This window comes from Engystomops pustulosus, chromosome 8 (genome assembly GCF_040894005.1).
Source record: "Engystomops pustulosus chromosome 8, aEngPut4.maternal, whole genome shotgun sequence".
NCBI classification, from domain to species: Eukaryota; Metazoa; Chordata; class Amphibia; order Anura; family Leptodactylidae; genus Engystomops; species Engystomops pustulosus.
In genome coordinates this window covers 83,267,803-83,286,161 of record NC_092418.1, presented here as the reverse complement: position 1 = coordinate 83,286,161, position 18,359 = coordinate 83,267,803, and the positions used below count along the sequence as shown (strand labels likewise).

Here is an 18,359-nt window from a genome sequence, read left to right as displayed (position 1 = left end):
GGGGTTTTATACTACCCCTGGTCAGGTGGTAGCCCCTCTCCAATCACATTCCAGTTTACAGTACAGCCAACTGATTGGATAATACTTTACACCATTTAACTGCTGCCTTGACAGGCAGAGTCTACAGGTGCAATTACATAATCTCTCACTGCTAAAGACTTACTAGAGGGTTCATGACTCCTTCTGACAGCTATTGGCAACTTCCAGCCTGCCTATGTATTGGCAGGGGTGTTGCACTTATATCTCAGGCTAGGAAAAAGCCAGCAGCATGATACAGATATCATTGTCAGAGGCTCTCTCCAGCTGTGCTAAAACTTCCACCATGTTGGAAGCGAGTGCAGCAATTATAACCACTTCCGTTAGACTAACTGTTAATGTTAAAAGAGTTATTGGATTATTTATATAATATTATCAATTGTATCTTTGTATATCAAAAAAATATGTCTGTATTTGTACAATTGGTTACATTTTGCTGTGTGAACAAAATGTTTTTTAAAAACAGAGTGAGGTCATCATCACATGACCCTTTGAGAATACGCCTCTTGATGTATGATGCAGGAATCACCTGGTAGTTTTCTTTTAATATTTAAACTGGGTCTTAGTTATTTACGAAGGGTCCGGCACACGCATTTCCATTGGGTTTTGCGATTTTTTTCCGATTTGCCCTGAATTGCCCCAGGTTTTTGGCGCACGCGATCAGATTGTGGCGCATTGGCGCCGGCTTCCATGTGACACAAATCGGAGGGCATGGACGTCGGACAACCCAACTGATTCGGACAAACCGCGTAATTTAAAAACCAAATTGTGTCGCAAGATCAGCACTTACATACACCTGGAAGAAGAAGGTGAACTCCGGCGGACCTCAGCGGGGGAAGTGACAGATGCAGGAATTTGGACGCATCATCTTAGTGAATCGTGGCAGCTCCAAATCCTCGTCAGACATTCCGGATCGGCGTAGTCAACAGGATGGGTAAGTAAATGTGCCCCAATGTCCCTGTTTTTAAAATGCTAAAAGGGAATATTTTATTGAATATGACGCCTTGAGTGCATTGAGCTGTGAAAATTATATCCAATTAATCTCAGGTGAACTGAGGGTCTGTGCTCAGGGCATTCTTCATGGCGAGCTGGATACTGCTTTTTTGGTAACACATGCTTCTGACATTGACATTCCACTCCTTTTAGTCTAGTTTGTCTGGAGGTCACTGGATCTTCTGAAACTTGCTTTTCTTCTGTCCATCCATTTGTCTCTTGATTCTGTACTGCATTATTTTTGTTTCTGTGTTTTCACTTTGGTGCAGGAACAGTGTCACCAACCATCTAGGGTAGCATAGGTAAGTAGGTAGGGACAGCTTGGTGGGTCTAGTTTTAGGGGTCACTGTCAGTCCTTTCTTTTTCCATCTTATTGTCCATCCCAAACAGTATCATTACACAAATATTCTGGGCCTGGGTCCTCCAGCTACTCCAGGCTATAATGCATTTTCAATATTGCCAACAGCCCATTATATTTACAGACATGGTGTAGGGAAAGCTGAGTGAGAGATAAGTGTAGTTGTGTTGTTATCACATTAGTTAGGGCTCCTGCCAGCACATAACTGAGTGCTGGAGCATTGAATTATGAGGAGAATCAGCTGTGAGCAGAGAGAGGGGGGTGTGTCTCTCCCTCCATAGTTAGCTCCTCAGTGAAGAAGGAATGTGCCTAGCAACAGCCATATAAAGAGTTTCTGACAACAGGGGGAAGTATGCAGAATACAAGAGGAAGGAGCAAGATTACAAAGTTTTTTGAAATGGCGGTTTAAATACAAGGATTTCTTAGCACCAAAACTGCATTGAATAAAAAAAAAACCAAATGATTGATTTTATTTTTGTTTGATTTACAAAGCAAATTGTTAACATCTACTCTGCAATAAGAACTCACTTCATATATTGGAAGAGTTTTATCTAACTGAACGTTTCCGGAGAAATGCAAATTGCACTTCTACTTTATGTGGCACTTTATCACACTTGTCATGCCAGGCCATACCTGAAGGTTTTTTTTTTCTCCATTTGTCGAGAAAGTATGAATGCTATTTTGTATTCTCCTAAGCATCATGCCTGTGAATAATAAATATTATTTAGTTTTGGTCTGAATTAAATCATTTGGGTAGTGAAAATGCATGTGGCTATAAACATGTCAATACGCAGGAGTAAAGTTTCTAAAATACCATTTTAGAGAAAGTAAATCTTGAAAATTGCTATTTTATAGGAAGAGTGCAGCAACTAATAAAACAGATGCTGCGGAAAAATGGGGGAGGGAAATGTTACCTGCGTAGACCACTAAACCATATAAATTGTAAGCAGAGCATTTAACTGCTAAGAGAGGTACGGGGGAGGAATTGACTTTTTTATTTCGTGTTCTGAAAAAAACATTAGCTTCTTTTCACATCTTCTCTGCTTTTCACATTAGAATGGGTGACTGGGCTAATGTCCGGAAGTTTGAAATGAATTGCCTACGACTAAATAGTTTTATCTATAGAAACGAAAAACATTTGTTCATGCTATAGTTTATCTTGATGTAATCGATTTTCAGTTTATACATTCGCTTTCAGGAGACTTTGAATGTGCTGTTTTTTTTTCTTTTATCTGAGGCTTTTTATCTTCTTTGAAAGCTGGTGCTTTTGAATGGACCAGAATATGAATGTGGAGATCCTTGTGATTTACCTCCACCCTTACCTCGTACACAATATAGTTAGGATCTTCAACTTCTCATGGCTACAAAATAATCACTAGGAGGTCATATGAAGACACATACAGAATATCACTTTATGACATAACTTTATTTTATTATGGTGTTTTGAAAAATAATAATCTTTTCATACATATATCTCAATGTATCTACCTTATTTATGTTCTATGATCTGCCAGTGATCTAAGAATATGCTCCCACTCATGTCTCCAAGACTTCTCCCGAGCTGCACCAATTCTATGGAATGCCCTACCCCAAACTCATACCCAACTACCAATGGGTGAAACCTGCTTTTTCAAACCCAATCTTCAGGCATACCTCTCTCCCTTACTGCAAGTAACATTTACTCTCTATTCACTAACCTCCACTGTCTACTCTTCCTGTCTATGAAATACCTCAGAAATTGTTACCAACAAAAAGGGTACAGTGCAAGCCTATTTGCATAATGATGGTGGCTGTTGACTGGTTCATGTAGGATTATTTATTCATTTATTTTCTTTTATTTATTGATTTTATTTACTTTATCCCTTTATTTAAAATTTGTCTGGACAATTATAGAAGCACCATTACCTCTTGGGTCACACCTTGTTCTTCAGAGATAGGAAGCTCTTGCAAGCAGCACCTTCAACATATTGGGGCACATTTACTAAGGGTCCGCATCGTGTTTTTCCGCCGGGTTTACCCAATTTTACCGTTTTGCGCCGAATTGCCCTGGGTTTTTGGTGCACGCGATCGGATTGTGTCGCATTGGCTCCGGCTTGCATGCAACGAAAAATGGGGGGGGGCATGGCCATTGGAAAGTGTTGCTTGACACGCACTTACATGCACCAGGAAGAGGATGGGGAACTCCGGTGGACCTCGGCACAGCAGCGACACCTAGTGGATATCGGGCGCACGACCTTAGTGAATCCCGGCAAGCTCCGAATCCTCGTCGGAGAACGCGCCGCTGGATTGTGACAGGACCGGGTAAGTAAATGGGCCCCATTGTTTCATCTGATCATGTTTATTTATTGTATATTATTTTGCCTGTATATGTACTGCATGTTCTGTACAGCTCTGTGGAATATGTTAGATTATGCATATATATTTATAAGGAATATTTAGGGAGGACATATATCTAATTCTTCATCTTAAACTGGATACAAATTGATGATATTAAAGGACATGTGGTAGACGGTCCCCACTGACATGCTCGTTACCGTAGGGGATACTGGGCACCTTTTTTCTTATTCTTTTTTATTATCTGTCTTGCAGAGAAATCGACTTTATAAAAATATGGTAATGAGTCGGAGGTGTTTCGGCCACCTACATCAGCTGAGTGGCTTCTGGCACCGGCAAATCATCAATTATTCATGTCCCCATAATCAATATGTACTTTCTGTCCCTCCCGCTATTGGTGCAGAAAGCTGGTGTCATCACACCTTCCTTGTGCAGCTGACTGGAGACCGGCTGGGTTTCCTTGCGCAGCCGCACTGGTCTCTAAGCTGTCTATGCAAGGAAAGTTTTACTGCACATGCGCGAGACTTGCAGACAGATGGATGTTGTCACCGGGTGTTTGCAGCACTAGCGGGAGGGACAGAAAATACATTTAGATAATGGGAGCAGCACATAATTGGTCCCTATGTTCATGATATCCCGGAGGTGGGTATCAGGCAGGCAAAAATTTGGCCACTTGCTATGTCAGAGGCTCTACAGAATACCCTATTGAATAGAGAGGGATGTTGACTTTGTAACACTAGGATAACCCTGCATTGGCAGGGGTGTTGCACTGGATCTTACCATTCTCCTTGTCTAAGAGGTGTGTCTTAACTGAGTCTGGCCCTGTAAGCCCTGATTGGACAGTGTTAAACTATAAAAATACCCCCCCCCCCTCCTAACTGGTTGCACCCAGTTGACCAGTTATTTAACAAACAAACAAAAAAGCATAGCTTTGATATATTATATAACATTATAGTTGTTTTTCATGGAATCCCCTTTTTTGCAGGAGAGCTGCAAGGTTAATATTTTTTCCAGTGTGGCAGATAAAGAATAAAATGGACAATATGTAGGGGGAATTTTTTGTAGAGCACTGTGTATTTTAAGCATTAAATTCTTCTATTTGGTACTAAGCTGCAAGTGACAGGTTATCAAACTGAGGCTGTAAATATTTGGACAATTTTATAAAAACTCAGGGAGGTCATTCCAAACTCTATTGATTTCTGAAATGTTTGTATTTCCATCTTTCACGCCATGAGGCTCCAGGCCCCCTTTGATCATTTTGTTGCACTCCAATCATACGGGCACAGAAGATATTCATAGGAAAAATGAAATATAAAATCCCTGCTGAGCTTGTTGTCTGTATCATCTTCTTCTGACTTCCTGCTTGGAAACAACATGCAGTTACAATCACTTTAGAAGTGATAAATGACAACAGCTAGGAAACAATTTAATATCTATTGTCATTCCAAGGAGAAGGCAGTTTAACTTATTTATAGTGTCCTGGCGTTATCTCATGTAGCACATATATAATATCAAGTCCTGTGTGTTGTTGTGCCTTAAGCAGCAATGAAAATTCTCCAGATAGTCTCACAGTTTGTCAAACTGATTTAGTTCTTATGAAAAGAGTTTTAAAGGGAAATGCACCTAAAAAAAATATGATTTCAAAATTCTAGAACTTTCACTTTTCAGTAAAGCTAAGAATAGATGTAGCATTGTAAAAAAAAGTTGCTTATTTACGCCTGATATGAATTTTACAATTTATCAGATGCCAGATAAAGAGACCTGAGTAGTCTCCAAAGTTTGCATTTGTCATCATCTTTTTTAGTTAGCCAAAAAAAGGATCAACAACTGAGGAATCTCAACATTCCTCTATTTAACCATTGGCTAAGACGGTGCAAAGAATCTTTTAGCTTTTCACAATTTATACAAACACCCAGTACCATAAGACCAACTTTGCTACTTGTCTAGAGTGTAGACAATGGGGGTCATTTACTAAGGGCCCGATTCGTGTTTTCCCGACGTGTTACCCGAATATTTCCGATTTGCGCCGATTGTACCTGAATTGCCCCGGGATTTTGGCGCACGCGATCATATTGTGGCGCATCGGCACCGGCATGCACGCGACGGAAATCGGGGGGCGTGGCTGAACGAAAACCCGACGTATTCGGAAAAACCGCCGCATTTAAAAACGGAAAATGTGTCGCTCGGGACACGCTTACCTGCACTCAGCCGGCCTCGGTGAATTCCGGCGCGTTCAGATGCTCTTCAGCGCAGCAGCGCCACCTGGTGGGCGGTGGAGGAACTACCTTATTAAATCCCAGTCGGACCCGAATCCAGCGCAGAGAACGCGCCGCTGGATCGCGAATGGACCGGGTAAGTAAATCTGTTCCAATATGTAATATAGTGTTAGCAAAGGTCTGACAATCAACTTGAGTTCAACTTGATATGCCTCAGATACTGTATCAATTAACTTTTACTAAACATGCCAACATTTATGTACCATATATAGCTGTTTATGCAGAGTATAAGCCGAGGCTCCTAATTTTCCCACACATAAATGGGAAAACTTATTTTAGTAAGCTTAGGGTGGGATAGGGGCGGCACGGTGGCTGAGTGAGTAGCACTTCTGCCTTGCAGCGCTGGGGTCCTGGGTTATAATCCCACCCAGGTCAACATCTTCAAAGAGTTTGTATGTTCTCTCCGTGTTTGCATGGGTTTCCTCCGGGTACTCCGGTTTACTCCCACACTCCAAAACATACTGTGATGTTGTTTAGATTGTGAGCCCCATGGGGACAGGGACCGATTTGACATGCTTTGTGCAGCGCTGCAGAATCTGTGTGCGCTATATAAATAAAGAATTCTTATTATATGCATTGGTCACAGCCTCCCCAGGTGATGTAATGCCCAGTAGCCTCCACCTGTAATGCAATGCCCTGTACCAGTTGCACTAGTAATGAAATGTCCTGCATCTCCCCATTAATGAAATGTTCTGCAGTCCCCCTATTAATGAAATGCTCTGCAGCCCCCCAAATAATGAAATTCCTTGCAGGAATAATACACAAAATTCCCAAATGACTTCTCCAAAAAAAGCAAAACCCTCTATAGAAGAAATAAATGACCAGGCAGAACCTGATGTTATGGTCTCTTCAGCTATAATTTCAGTTCTGCAATGTTGCGGTAAATCCCTGGACACAATCCATAACGGGAGGATATTTAGATTTATGAATAATTATGAAAAGTCAGTAGGTCTATTAGGATTATGTCACACCACACTATATCAGTCTCTTCTGTGTTTTAATATGCTGCGTAATCATGTCAGCCCAAATTGCATATTGATTTTTATCACAGAAATTGTTCAATTATCGTCCTCTAAATCAAAATGCTCTTTTTAATCTCTAAACCTTGTTGATAAATACATCATATTATTCTGATATTCTGTAACTGTGTCTCATGAAGCTATTTCTTGTTACCTGAGATCTTCTTTAATCTGAACTCTTTTTTTTTACAGGTTTTTAAAAAATATGTGCTGAATAATTATTATTATTATTTTTATAGTGTTTATTGCTTTTGCTTGTGAGACATCAAACTCAATGGGGCACATTTACTTACCCGGTCCCGCGGAGTTCACCGAAAGTGCGTGTATTGTCCGTGTATAAAGCACTGTGCCGCGATTCACTAAGATCGTGCGCCCGATATCCTGCATGTGTCGCTTCCCCACTCAGGTCCACCAGAGTTTATCTTCTTCTTCCTGGTGCGTGTAAGTGCATTGTCTTGTGACACAATAGGGGGTCATTTACTAAGGGCCCGATTCGCGTTTTCCCGACGTGTTACCCGAATATTTCCGATTTGCGCCGCTTGTACCTGAATTGCCCCGGGATTTTGCCGCACGCGATCGGATTGTGGCGCATCGGCGCCGGCATGCGCGTGACGGAAATCGGGGGGCGTGGCCGAACGAAAACCTGACGTATTCGGAAAAACCGCCGCATTTAAAAACCTAAAAAGTGACGCTCGGGAAGCGCTTACCTTCACCTGGTCCGAGGTGGTGCATTCCGGCGCGTTGAGATGATATTCAGCGCAGCAGCGCCACCTGGTGGACGGCGGAGGAACTACCATCATAAATCCCGGCCGGACCCGAATCCTGTGCAGAGAACGCGCCGCTGGATCGCGAATGGGCCGGGTAAGTAAATGTGCCCCAATTAGTTAAATCCCGCGCTCAGTCCAAATCAATCGGATCGTCTGACGGTCCGCCCCTCAATTTCTGTGGCAGGGAAGCTGGTGCAGCTGCGCCAAAAACCGATCACGTGCGACACAATCCCAGTGCAAACATCCCTCTTAAGTACCTGTCAAAGCCGTGCAATCCCAGAAAATGTCGGAAACTATGACAAAAGTGCGTGTGCGGACCCTAAGTAAATAAGCCCCAATAAGTGACATAGCACAGCGCCTTCTAGTGGTGGAGTGTTGTATTTTAGAACTAAGTCATATCTGGAATTTGGAGCTGTAAAATTCTGTACAAGAGAAAATTATGTTAACCTTTTGAAGGACTCAGGACTTTTCCGATTTTTTTACTCTCCACCTTTCAAAGGCCATAACTTTTTTCTATTTTTCAGCACATGGAGCTGTACAAGGGCTTGTTTTCCGCAAGACAAATTGTACTTTCTGTACCATCATATATCATCCCATGTAATCTACTGAAGAATCCAAATCGCCTTGAAATTGGACACAAACTGAAATAGCGAAATTTTCTTGCAGGTTTTTATATTATAGCTTTTGCTGTACGAACCAAACAAACACCTTCCCTTTATTCTTAGGGTGGGTACAATTATGGAGACAGCAGATGTGTACAGCTTTATTACATGTTAATAACTTAAATAAAAAGATAATTTTTTTGCAAATTTTCTGCATGGCCATTTTCTGACACCTGTAACTTCACTGTATGGGGTTGGGGAAGGAAGCATTTTTTGCATGCATTATTATTAGTATTTTATGACTCTGGGATACCTAACATAGTTGCTGTATTAGTTACATGATTCTATTACTTCATTCATTGTTATGTATGTTTTTAGGAAGGAGGTTTTTTTTAATTTTTTCAGTTAAAATATACTTTTTTAGGCCTCCTAGATATTAGGATAGTCCTTAGGATAGATGGCCATAAGAGAAACCCATTGCTACCACCAATTATCAGTCTTATATGACTTTGACAACCATATGTGTAGAGAAGAGAGGACCCAACCTTTAGCTCTGCTCATCTCTACATATGAGTAATAAAGCCTCTTCATTGCTAACCAAGCACAGTCCATGTATTATATAGTGGCTGTTCTTGATATTACAGCTCAGCTACTTTACCTCTATGTGACTGAGCTCCACACAAGCCAATAGATGTGACATCACAGGCCTATAAGGAAAGGCGTCCAGCTTCAATTAATCTAATATTAATAACCAATTCTTAGTATCAGTCATCAATATTTTATTCCCAGAAAACCTTTCAAGTAAAATTCCAATTTAAAGGATGAAGGATTGTAAACCAAGCACACTTACAGGCTGGTGTGTGCACCCTCTGGCAGGACCTGTTCTTCTTTTAGCTTTTGCCCTTATTTTAAAAAAAAAAGGCTTTAAAAAGTGATGTCCTAGCAGAGGGGTTATACACACAGTGATGTCACAGTACAGGGATAATACACACAGCGTTGTCACAGTACAAGGATAATACACACAGTGATGTCACAGTACAGGGATAATACACACAGTGATGTCACAGTACAGGGATAATACACACAGTGATGTCACAGTACAGGGATAATACACACAGCGTTGTCACAGTACAGGGATAATACACAGAGAGGTGTCACATTACAGAGATAATACACACAGTGTTATCACAAGAGAACCCAAAAGTATCCCCCCAAAACCAATAGGAGGGAAAGGAGGAGTAACCAGAACAACTATGTGAATTTGCAGATAAAATACTTTTATTTTGAATAACAACAATAAAATGACAAATCATATAAACGAATAGATACAGTGTGGTGATGACACAGAAAGAAATAGCGGTCAGAACCCAAGGCAGTGGAGGAAAAATTGTGTGTGTAGCATGGTGGACTGTAAATACACCCTGGAAAGGGGGAAAAAGGAACCCACTAAAGTCCTGGCTGGTAATATCTACCGTGCCTGGTACTCTACCAATGATGTGGGAACCTACACAGTAATGGAAGAAGGTCCTTACCAGTATGATAGCAAGTGTTCCTGTGATTTGAGGTGGGTAGCCTTGTGCGTACACCATAACGGGGGGGGGGGGGGCACTTTAGGCCAGAATTGGAGGGACCTGTGCCACTGGGCCGTTATTTGTTTCCCGACTCCCCTAAATCTGATCTTCTGCTATTGGATTCACAGTGTTATCACAGTACAGGTATAATACACACAGTGATGTCACAGTACAGGGATAATACACACAGTGATGTCACAGTACAGGGATAATACACACAGCGATGTCACAGTACAGGGATAATACACACAGTGATGTCACAGTGCAGGGATAATACACACAGTGATGTCACAGTACAGGGATAATGCACACAATGATGTCATAATACAGGGATAATACACACAGTGATGTCACAGTACAGGGATAATACACACAGTGATGTCACAGTACAGGGATAATACACACAGTGATGTCACAGTACAGGGATAATACACACAGCGATGTCACAGTACAGGGATAATACACACAGTGATGTCACAGTACAGGGATAATACACACAGTGATGTCACAGTACAGGGATAATACACACAGTGTTATCACAGTACAGGGATAATACACACAGTGATGTCACAGTACAGGGATAATACACACAGCGATGTCACAGTACAGGGATAATACACACAGTGATGTCACAGTACAGGGATAATACACACAGTGATGTCACAGTACAGGGATAATACACACAGTGATGTCACAGTACAGGGATAATACACACAGTGTTATCACAGTACAGGGATAATACACACAGTGATGTCACAGTACAGGGATAATACACACAGTGATGTCACAGTACAGGGATAATACACACAGTGGTGTCACATTACAGAGATAATACACACAGTGATGTCACAGTACAGGGATAATACACACAGTGATGTCACAGTACACAGATAATACGCACAGTGATGTCACAGTACAGAGATAATACACACAGCGATGTCACAGTACAGGGATAATACACACAGAGGTGTCACAGTACAGGGATAATACACACAGTGATGTCACAGTACAGGTATAATACACACAGTGATGTCACATTACAGGGATAATACACACAGTGATGTCACAGTACAGGGATAATACACACAGTGATATCACAGTACAGGGATAATACACACAGTGATGTCACAGTACAGAGATAATACACACAGAGGTGTCACAGTACAGGGATAATACACACAGTGATGTCACAGTAAGGGGATAATACACACAGTGATGTCACAGTACAGGGATAATACACACAGTGATGTCACAGTACAGGGATAATACACACAGCGATGTCACAGTACAGTGATAATACACACAGTGATGTCACAGTACAGGGATAATACACACAGTGATGTCACAGTACAGGGATATTACACACAGTGATGTCACAGTACAGGGATAATACACACAGTGATATCACAGTACAGGGATAATACACACAGTGATGTCACAGTACAGAGATAATACACACAGAGGTGTCACAGTACAGGGATAATACACACAGTGATGTCACAGTACAGGGATAATACACACAGTGATGTCACAGTACAGGGATAATACACACAGAGGTGTCACATTACAGAGATAATACACACAGTGTTATCACAGTACAGGGATAATACACACAGTGATGTCACAGTACAGGGATAATACACACAGTGATGTCACAGTACAGGGATAATACACACAGAGATGTCACATTACAGAGATAATACACACAGTGTTATCACAGTACAGGGATAATACACACAGTGATGTCACAGTACAGGGATAATACACACAGTGATGTCACAGTACAGGGATAATACACACAGAGGTGTCACAGTACAGGGATAATACACACAGTGATGTCACAGTACAGGGATAATACACACAGCGATGTCACAGTACAGGGATAATACACACAGTGATGTCACAGCACAGGGATAATACACACAGTGATGTCACAGTACAGGGATAATACACACAGTGATGTCACAGTACAGGGATAATACACACAGCGATGTCACAGTACAGGGATAATACACACAGTGATGTCACAGTACAGGGATAATACACACAGTGGTGTCACATTACAGAGATAATACACACAGTGATGTCACAGTACAGGGATAATACACACAGTGATGTCACAGTACACAGATAATACGCACAGTGATGTCACAGTACAGAGATAATACACACAGCGATGTCACAGTACAGGGATAATACACACAGAGGTGTCACAGTACAGGGATAATACACACAGTGATGTCACAGTACAGGTATAATACACACAGTGATGTCACATTACAGGGATAATACACACAGTGATGTCACAGTACAGGGATAATACACACAGTGATGTCACAGTAAGGGGATAATACACACAGTGATGTCACAGTACAGGGATAATACACACAGAGGTGTCACATTACAGAGATAATACACACAGTGTTATCACAGTACAGGGATAATACACACAGTGATGTCACAGTACAGGGATAATACACACAGCGATGTCACAGTACAGGGATAATACACACAGAGGTGTCACAGTACAGGGATAATACACACAGTGATGTCACAGTACAGGGATAATACACACAGAGGTGTCACAGTACAGGGATAATACACACAGTGATGTCACAGTACAGGGATAATACACACAGTGATGTCACAGTACAGGGATAATACACACAGTGATGTCACAGTACAGGGATAATACACACAGCGATGTCACAGTACAGGGATAATACACACAGTGATGTCACAGTACAGGGATAATACACACAGTGATGTCACAGTACAGGGATAATACACACAGCGATGTCACAGTACAGGGATAATACACACACTGATGTCACAGTACAGGGATAATACACACAGTGGTGTCACATTACAGAGATAATACACACAGTGATGTCACAGTACAGGGATAATACACACAGTGATGTCACAGTACACAGATAATACGCACAGTGATGTCACAGTACAGAGATAATACACACAGCGATGTCACAGTACAGGGATAATACACACAGAGGTGTCACAGTACAGGGATAATACACACAGTCATGTCACAGTACAGGTATAATACACACAGTGATGTCACATTACAGGGATAATACACACAGTGATGTCACAGTACAGGGATAATACACACAGTGATATCACAGTACAGGGATAATACACACAGTGATGTCACAGTACAGAGATAATACACACAGAGGTGTCACAGTACAGGGATAATACACACAGTGATGTCACAGTACAGGGATAATACACACAGTGATGTCACAGTACAGGGATAATACACACAGTGATATCACAGTACAGGGATAATACACACAGTGATGTCACAGTACAGAGATAATACACACAGAGGTGTCACAGTACAGGGATAATACACACAGTGATGTCACAGTACAGGGATAATACACACAGTGATGTCACAGTACAGGGATAATACACACAGAGATGTCAGAGTACAGGGATAATACACACAGTGATGTCACAGTACAGTGATAATACACACAGAGATGTCACAGTACAGGGATAATACACACAGGGATGTCACAGTACAGTGATAATACTCACTGAGATGTCACAGTACAGGGATAATTCACACAGTGATGTCAGAGTACGGGGACAATACACACAGTGATGTCACAGTACAGGGATAATACACACAGTGATGTCAGAGTACAGTGATAATACACACAGAGATGTCACAGTACAAGGATAATTCCCACAGTGATGTCAGAGTACAGGGATGATACACACAGTGATGTCACAGTACAGGGATAATTCACACAGTGATGTCAGAGTACAGGGATAATACACACAGTGATGTCACAGTACAGGGATAATACACACAGTGATGTCACAGTACAGGGATAATGCACACAGTGATGTCACAGTACAGGGATAATGCACACAGAGATGTCTCAGTACAGGGATAATACACACAGAGATGTCACAGTACAGGGATAATGCACACAGTGATGTCACAGTACAGGGATAATACACACAGAGATGTCACAGTAAAGGGATAATATACACAGTGATATTACAGTACAGGGATAATACACACTTCTGCCACTCCAAGTTATATCTGTGAGTTCTGTATTTCCAGGGTCATGCTACCTTTACTTTATCTCAAGTTTATAACATGCTAGAAACATGCAACACTCTGGTTTGTAAAATGCCATAATACATTATTAATAGTGACTATACTGATTGAGCTGGAAGTTATCTTATGTAGTACTGTTTGTAGTTTACTTGATTTATTTTCAGTTTTTTACACTGTGGACCATTACCAGATGTTTTTTTTTTCATTTTTCTGGTTTTAGATATTCTAATGTTTGAAAAAGTGAGTACAGGCGGTCCCCTACTTAAGAACACCCGACTTACATACGACCCCCTAGTTACAAACGGACCTCTGGATGTTGGTAACTTAATGTAATTTTGCCTTAGGCTACAATGATCAGCTATAACAGTTATCCGAGGAGTCTGCTATTAAGATTTATTGTTAATCCTGGTTCTTATTACAACCCAACATTTTTAAAATCCTATTGTCACAGAGACAAAGTGATGGTTGACCTTTTGAATTGTTCCCATTTGCACACAGGATCTCTGGAGCTTATCCAAAATGACCATTGGATTCTTACTCATCTTTCTTACCCCTTCTTCCCCAGTTACTTTGTCTGGGCCGGCCAGCTCTAGGATGTGCCATGGTTGTTCCAAGCTTCCTCCATTTAAGATTCATGGTGGATCAGAATTTTTTGTTACCTTATCCGGATATCTTCCTTTAAACAATCCTGTCTCTGAGCTCTACAGGCAGTTCTTTTGTCCTTATGGCTTGGATTTTGCTTTAATATGGAGTTACCAGTCTGTCCAAATCATCTCTCGAATCAACTGACTAGACTACAGATGGACCTCAGTTGTGGTGTAAAAGGTCTTAAAGAGGCCCCTTACCAATCCAATTTTAGGTGTCAACAGTCTGAATACTAATGTCCATGGGAAATGTATTTTTAAAAAAATAATTTTAAAATAAATTAAAAAATTCTACTTTCACACTCACTTTCACATCCACACTCATTTCACATGAGGTACTGATTGTAGATTTGGGGGAGGGGGGGCTCTTATTTTTTTAATTTTCGTACAAGTTTCCAAATGCATTAAAGAACCCTGAGGAATATCCTATCCTCAACACAAAAAGTGACTTACAGCCTCCAGCATCTATTTCTGACTTTTATATGTATATTATTTTTCGGACTATAAGGCGCACCATCAATAAATGCCTGTTTAAATGTCTAGGTTCATATATAAGGCGCACCGGATTATAAGGCGCACCTGATTATAAGGATGAATGACCAGCAGGTGGCAGACCTGTGCACAGTTCAAGGCAGCTGTTGTCTGTAAGTAGGTTCATATATAAGGCGCACTGGACTATAAGGCGCACATTTGATTTCAGATAAAATTAAAGGATTCTTTGTGTGCCTTACAGTCTGAAAAATACGGTAAAGACTTTTCTGTATTATTTATCTTCACATGTTTTTTATTCTTTTTTTTTCTCTTATTTTAGGTGATATTTTATCCATATTCTATGAATTAGCATTGTAACTTGCAGGAGCACTGTATGCTATGTTCTGGTAATACATAAACGATTAACCCTATCATTTCTTCTAAATATTTTACCAGTTAAAGCCTCTTTTAAACCTTTTTTCATTAGAAATGTTGCACCCATCACAGCACGGTAGAGTCAAATCATAAACCATTCTACCGACACTATGCTTTCCATTCCCATAATTAGATTATTATGCATAGATTGATGGCTTTGGCTTTGCAAAGTACAACGCATAACTAATCCAGGCTGAATAATAGATTTAATCACCTTATTGGGAAAACTTGCCAATATTTAATAAGAGATTTTGGACTTTGGCTCAAAAAACACCTTTTTCTATATAGGCAAAGTGCCAGTTATCTCTTCGGTAATCAAAATTGTTAAGATGACAAAGAGTAACTTCAGAGTAGTACAGAGTGTATTTGGGGCATAGAGCCAGTTGACATACAGTATTAGATCATGCGTCACTCTAGAAAATGCTAGCATAAACTGGAAAGTAACTTACAGATACTTCGACAACTGCAAAAAGACCAAGTCATCATACACACAGTCATATCATAATCACAGAATTATGTGAGACCTAAAAGAGAAGCCCCCCCCCCCCCAAAAAAAAAACCCCATACACAGTACATTTTAGATGTACTCTGTGAAATTAGGACCAGCATTCTTCTTCTAAAAAAAAAAAGACTTAAATTGATGCCCTCTGTACCAGTCATGGAGGCGGAGCTGCAGTATGAAGCCACCCTGACTCCTTATTGACTCTAATACTGCTAACCCAGCTGAAAAGAATTCCTGAGGGAAGGGTGATATTTTTATACAGTCAGTGTCACCCTCAACCCCCATCTTCCTGAGGGAGTGGTTGATGATATCACAGAGCCGTATCACACAAAGTCACAGGGAAATATTTTCAGGGTGAAAATGACAGCAAATGCTAACGTTTCGTTAGTACTTGTGATTATTTCCCCCTTTCTGCCACCAGGTGAGCACAGCCAGCGCGGAGTGTGTCGGCGCCTGTGCACTAGCTACACCGGCTAATTTTCATATGTGAAAATTTGCTGGCTGCATTTAGTTATATGCCAGGCAGAGTCTGATGTAGAAGTAAATATCAGGATATATCAGGAGACCGAACCGACTCGATGTATCTGGCTGCGCCGCAGCAGTGGTAGGGCTATCATGTTAAATTATAATAAATGACCCCTACTGTCTCTCTCTTACCTGCTTCTCCACCCTCAGTAATTCTCTTCAGCGGGGATAGTGGTATCAGTAAGGAGGGTGGGGTAGATTGACTGTATTTTGCAGCTTCCTGCCTCAATGACTGGAATAGAGGGCATCAATAAAAGTCATTTGTAGAAGAATAGTGGTCCTAATCCCATGGATTCAAGGAATCAGTGGTTTGTGTGTGCGTGTCGGGGGGGTGGGGGAGATCTCTTCAATGCATTGCTGACTAGACCCTTCCCTGCTTATTGAAATCTGCAACAGAAGGGCAGCTGTGCTACGCTAAATGAAAAAATCTTCCACACAAGTGCACCAGAGTGACCAAGTCCAGCTACAATCCTGGAATATAAATGCATAGATCTCAGCGCTGCTACATTCAACTGTCTGCAGCTTTGAACTTTCTGACAGTTCCCTTTAATTCTAGTAGCACCAGAATTTGAGCACATTTTGATCTGTAAATCCATCCCATTGTGCTATTACCAGTGAAGGGCTGCCGCCTGGGGGTTGGAGCATAAAACTCATCATTGCACCCAGGATTCAGATTATTCTGGGTGCTCTTACTAAAAGAAGAAGAGAGACTGGATGTTTTATAATGTGGTTTCATGCGTGGGGAGCTGATAAAGTTGGGCTAATGTCAATGCACTTTATGGCCATGTACAGTAGATGTGGTAGTGGACATGGACTTTGCACCAGGACAGAAGCTGCACTATCCTGCATTGACCCTACTAAAAGGCCAAAATGTACAATAATTGCTAAAGAACAATACAAGTTTAAAAGCATCAGCTTAATTACTTGCAATGTGCATCACTTAAGCAAATCAATAATTATCTCACCTCTTTCCTTAAAGGATTTGTCTGAAAAGGAAAATTCAAGAGGAAATGCATTGGAGTCCCTTAAAGCAAATTTCTACTGTGAGCTGTGTGATAAGCAATACTATAAACATCAGGAATTTGATAACCATATTAATTCCTATGATCACGCACATAAACAGGTAAGAATTCATCATCTTATTTTTTTTCAGAATTTTCTCTGACATGGCACCAATATTCCATGACATCATAAGCCTTACAGAGCCAAACAATGGGGTTTTTACACTATTGCCCCCTACAATTGTGACATTGTTAGGCAATTCACTTGAGAGGGTTAGGGCCCATAACCTTAAATGACTCTTCCTATTTATATGATAAATTATAGTTGGAAGGCCTGTTATAAATTTTGCATTGTGGCCCGTATGGTCCATCTCATCACCCTGAAATGATTGTATTATAGTATCATGGTATATAAGGCTGGAAAAAGTCTATCAAGTCTAATCTTTAAGAATTAAACAATTTTTTTTCCGCCATAACAACCTCCTGTGGCAGAGAGTTCCACAGTCTCACTGCTCTTACAGTACAGAATCCCTGTCTATGGTGATGGTAGAACTGCCTCTCCTCTAGGTGTAGAGGATGTCCCTATCTATGGTGATGGTATATCCTCCTCTCCTCTAGGTGTAGAGTATGCCCCCTGTCTATGGTGATGGTAGAACCTCCTCTCCTCTAGGTGTAGAGGATGCCCCCTGTCTATGGTGATGGTGGAACTGCCTCTCCTCTAGG

The 18,359-nt window shown here is 41.0% G+C and overlaps 1 protein-coding gene across 1 annotated transcript in view; it reads left to right on the top strand.

Annotated features, from left to right (window-relative positions):
• The window catches only part of ZNF804A (zinc finger protein 804A), a 156,970-nt gene that overhangs the window by 103,235 nt on the left and 35,376 nt on the right, over positions 1 to 18,359 (top strand). Inside the window, exon 2 of the mRNA XM_072121561.1 lies at positions 17,615 to 17,758. Within this exon, the coding sequence (XP_071977662.1) occupies positions 17,615 to 17,758 (144 nt within the window). The remainder of the gene's footprint in view (positions 1 to 17,614; positions 17,759 to 18,359) is intronic.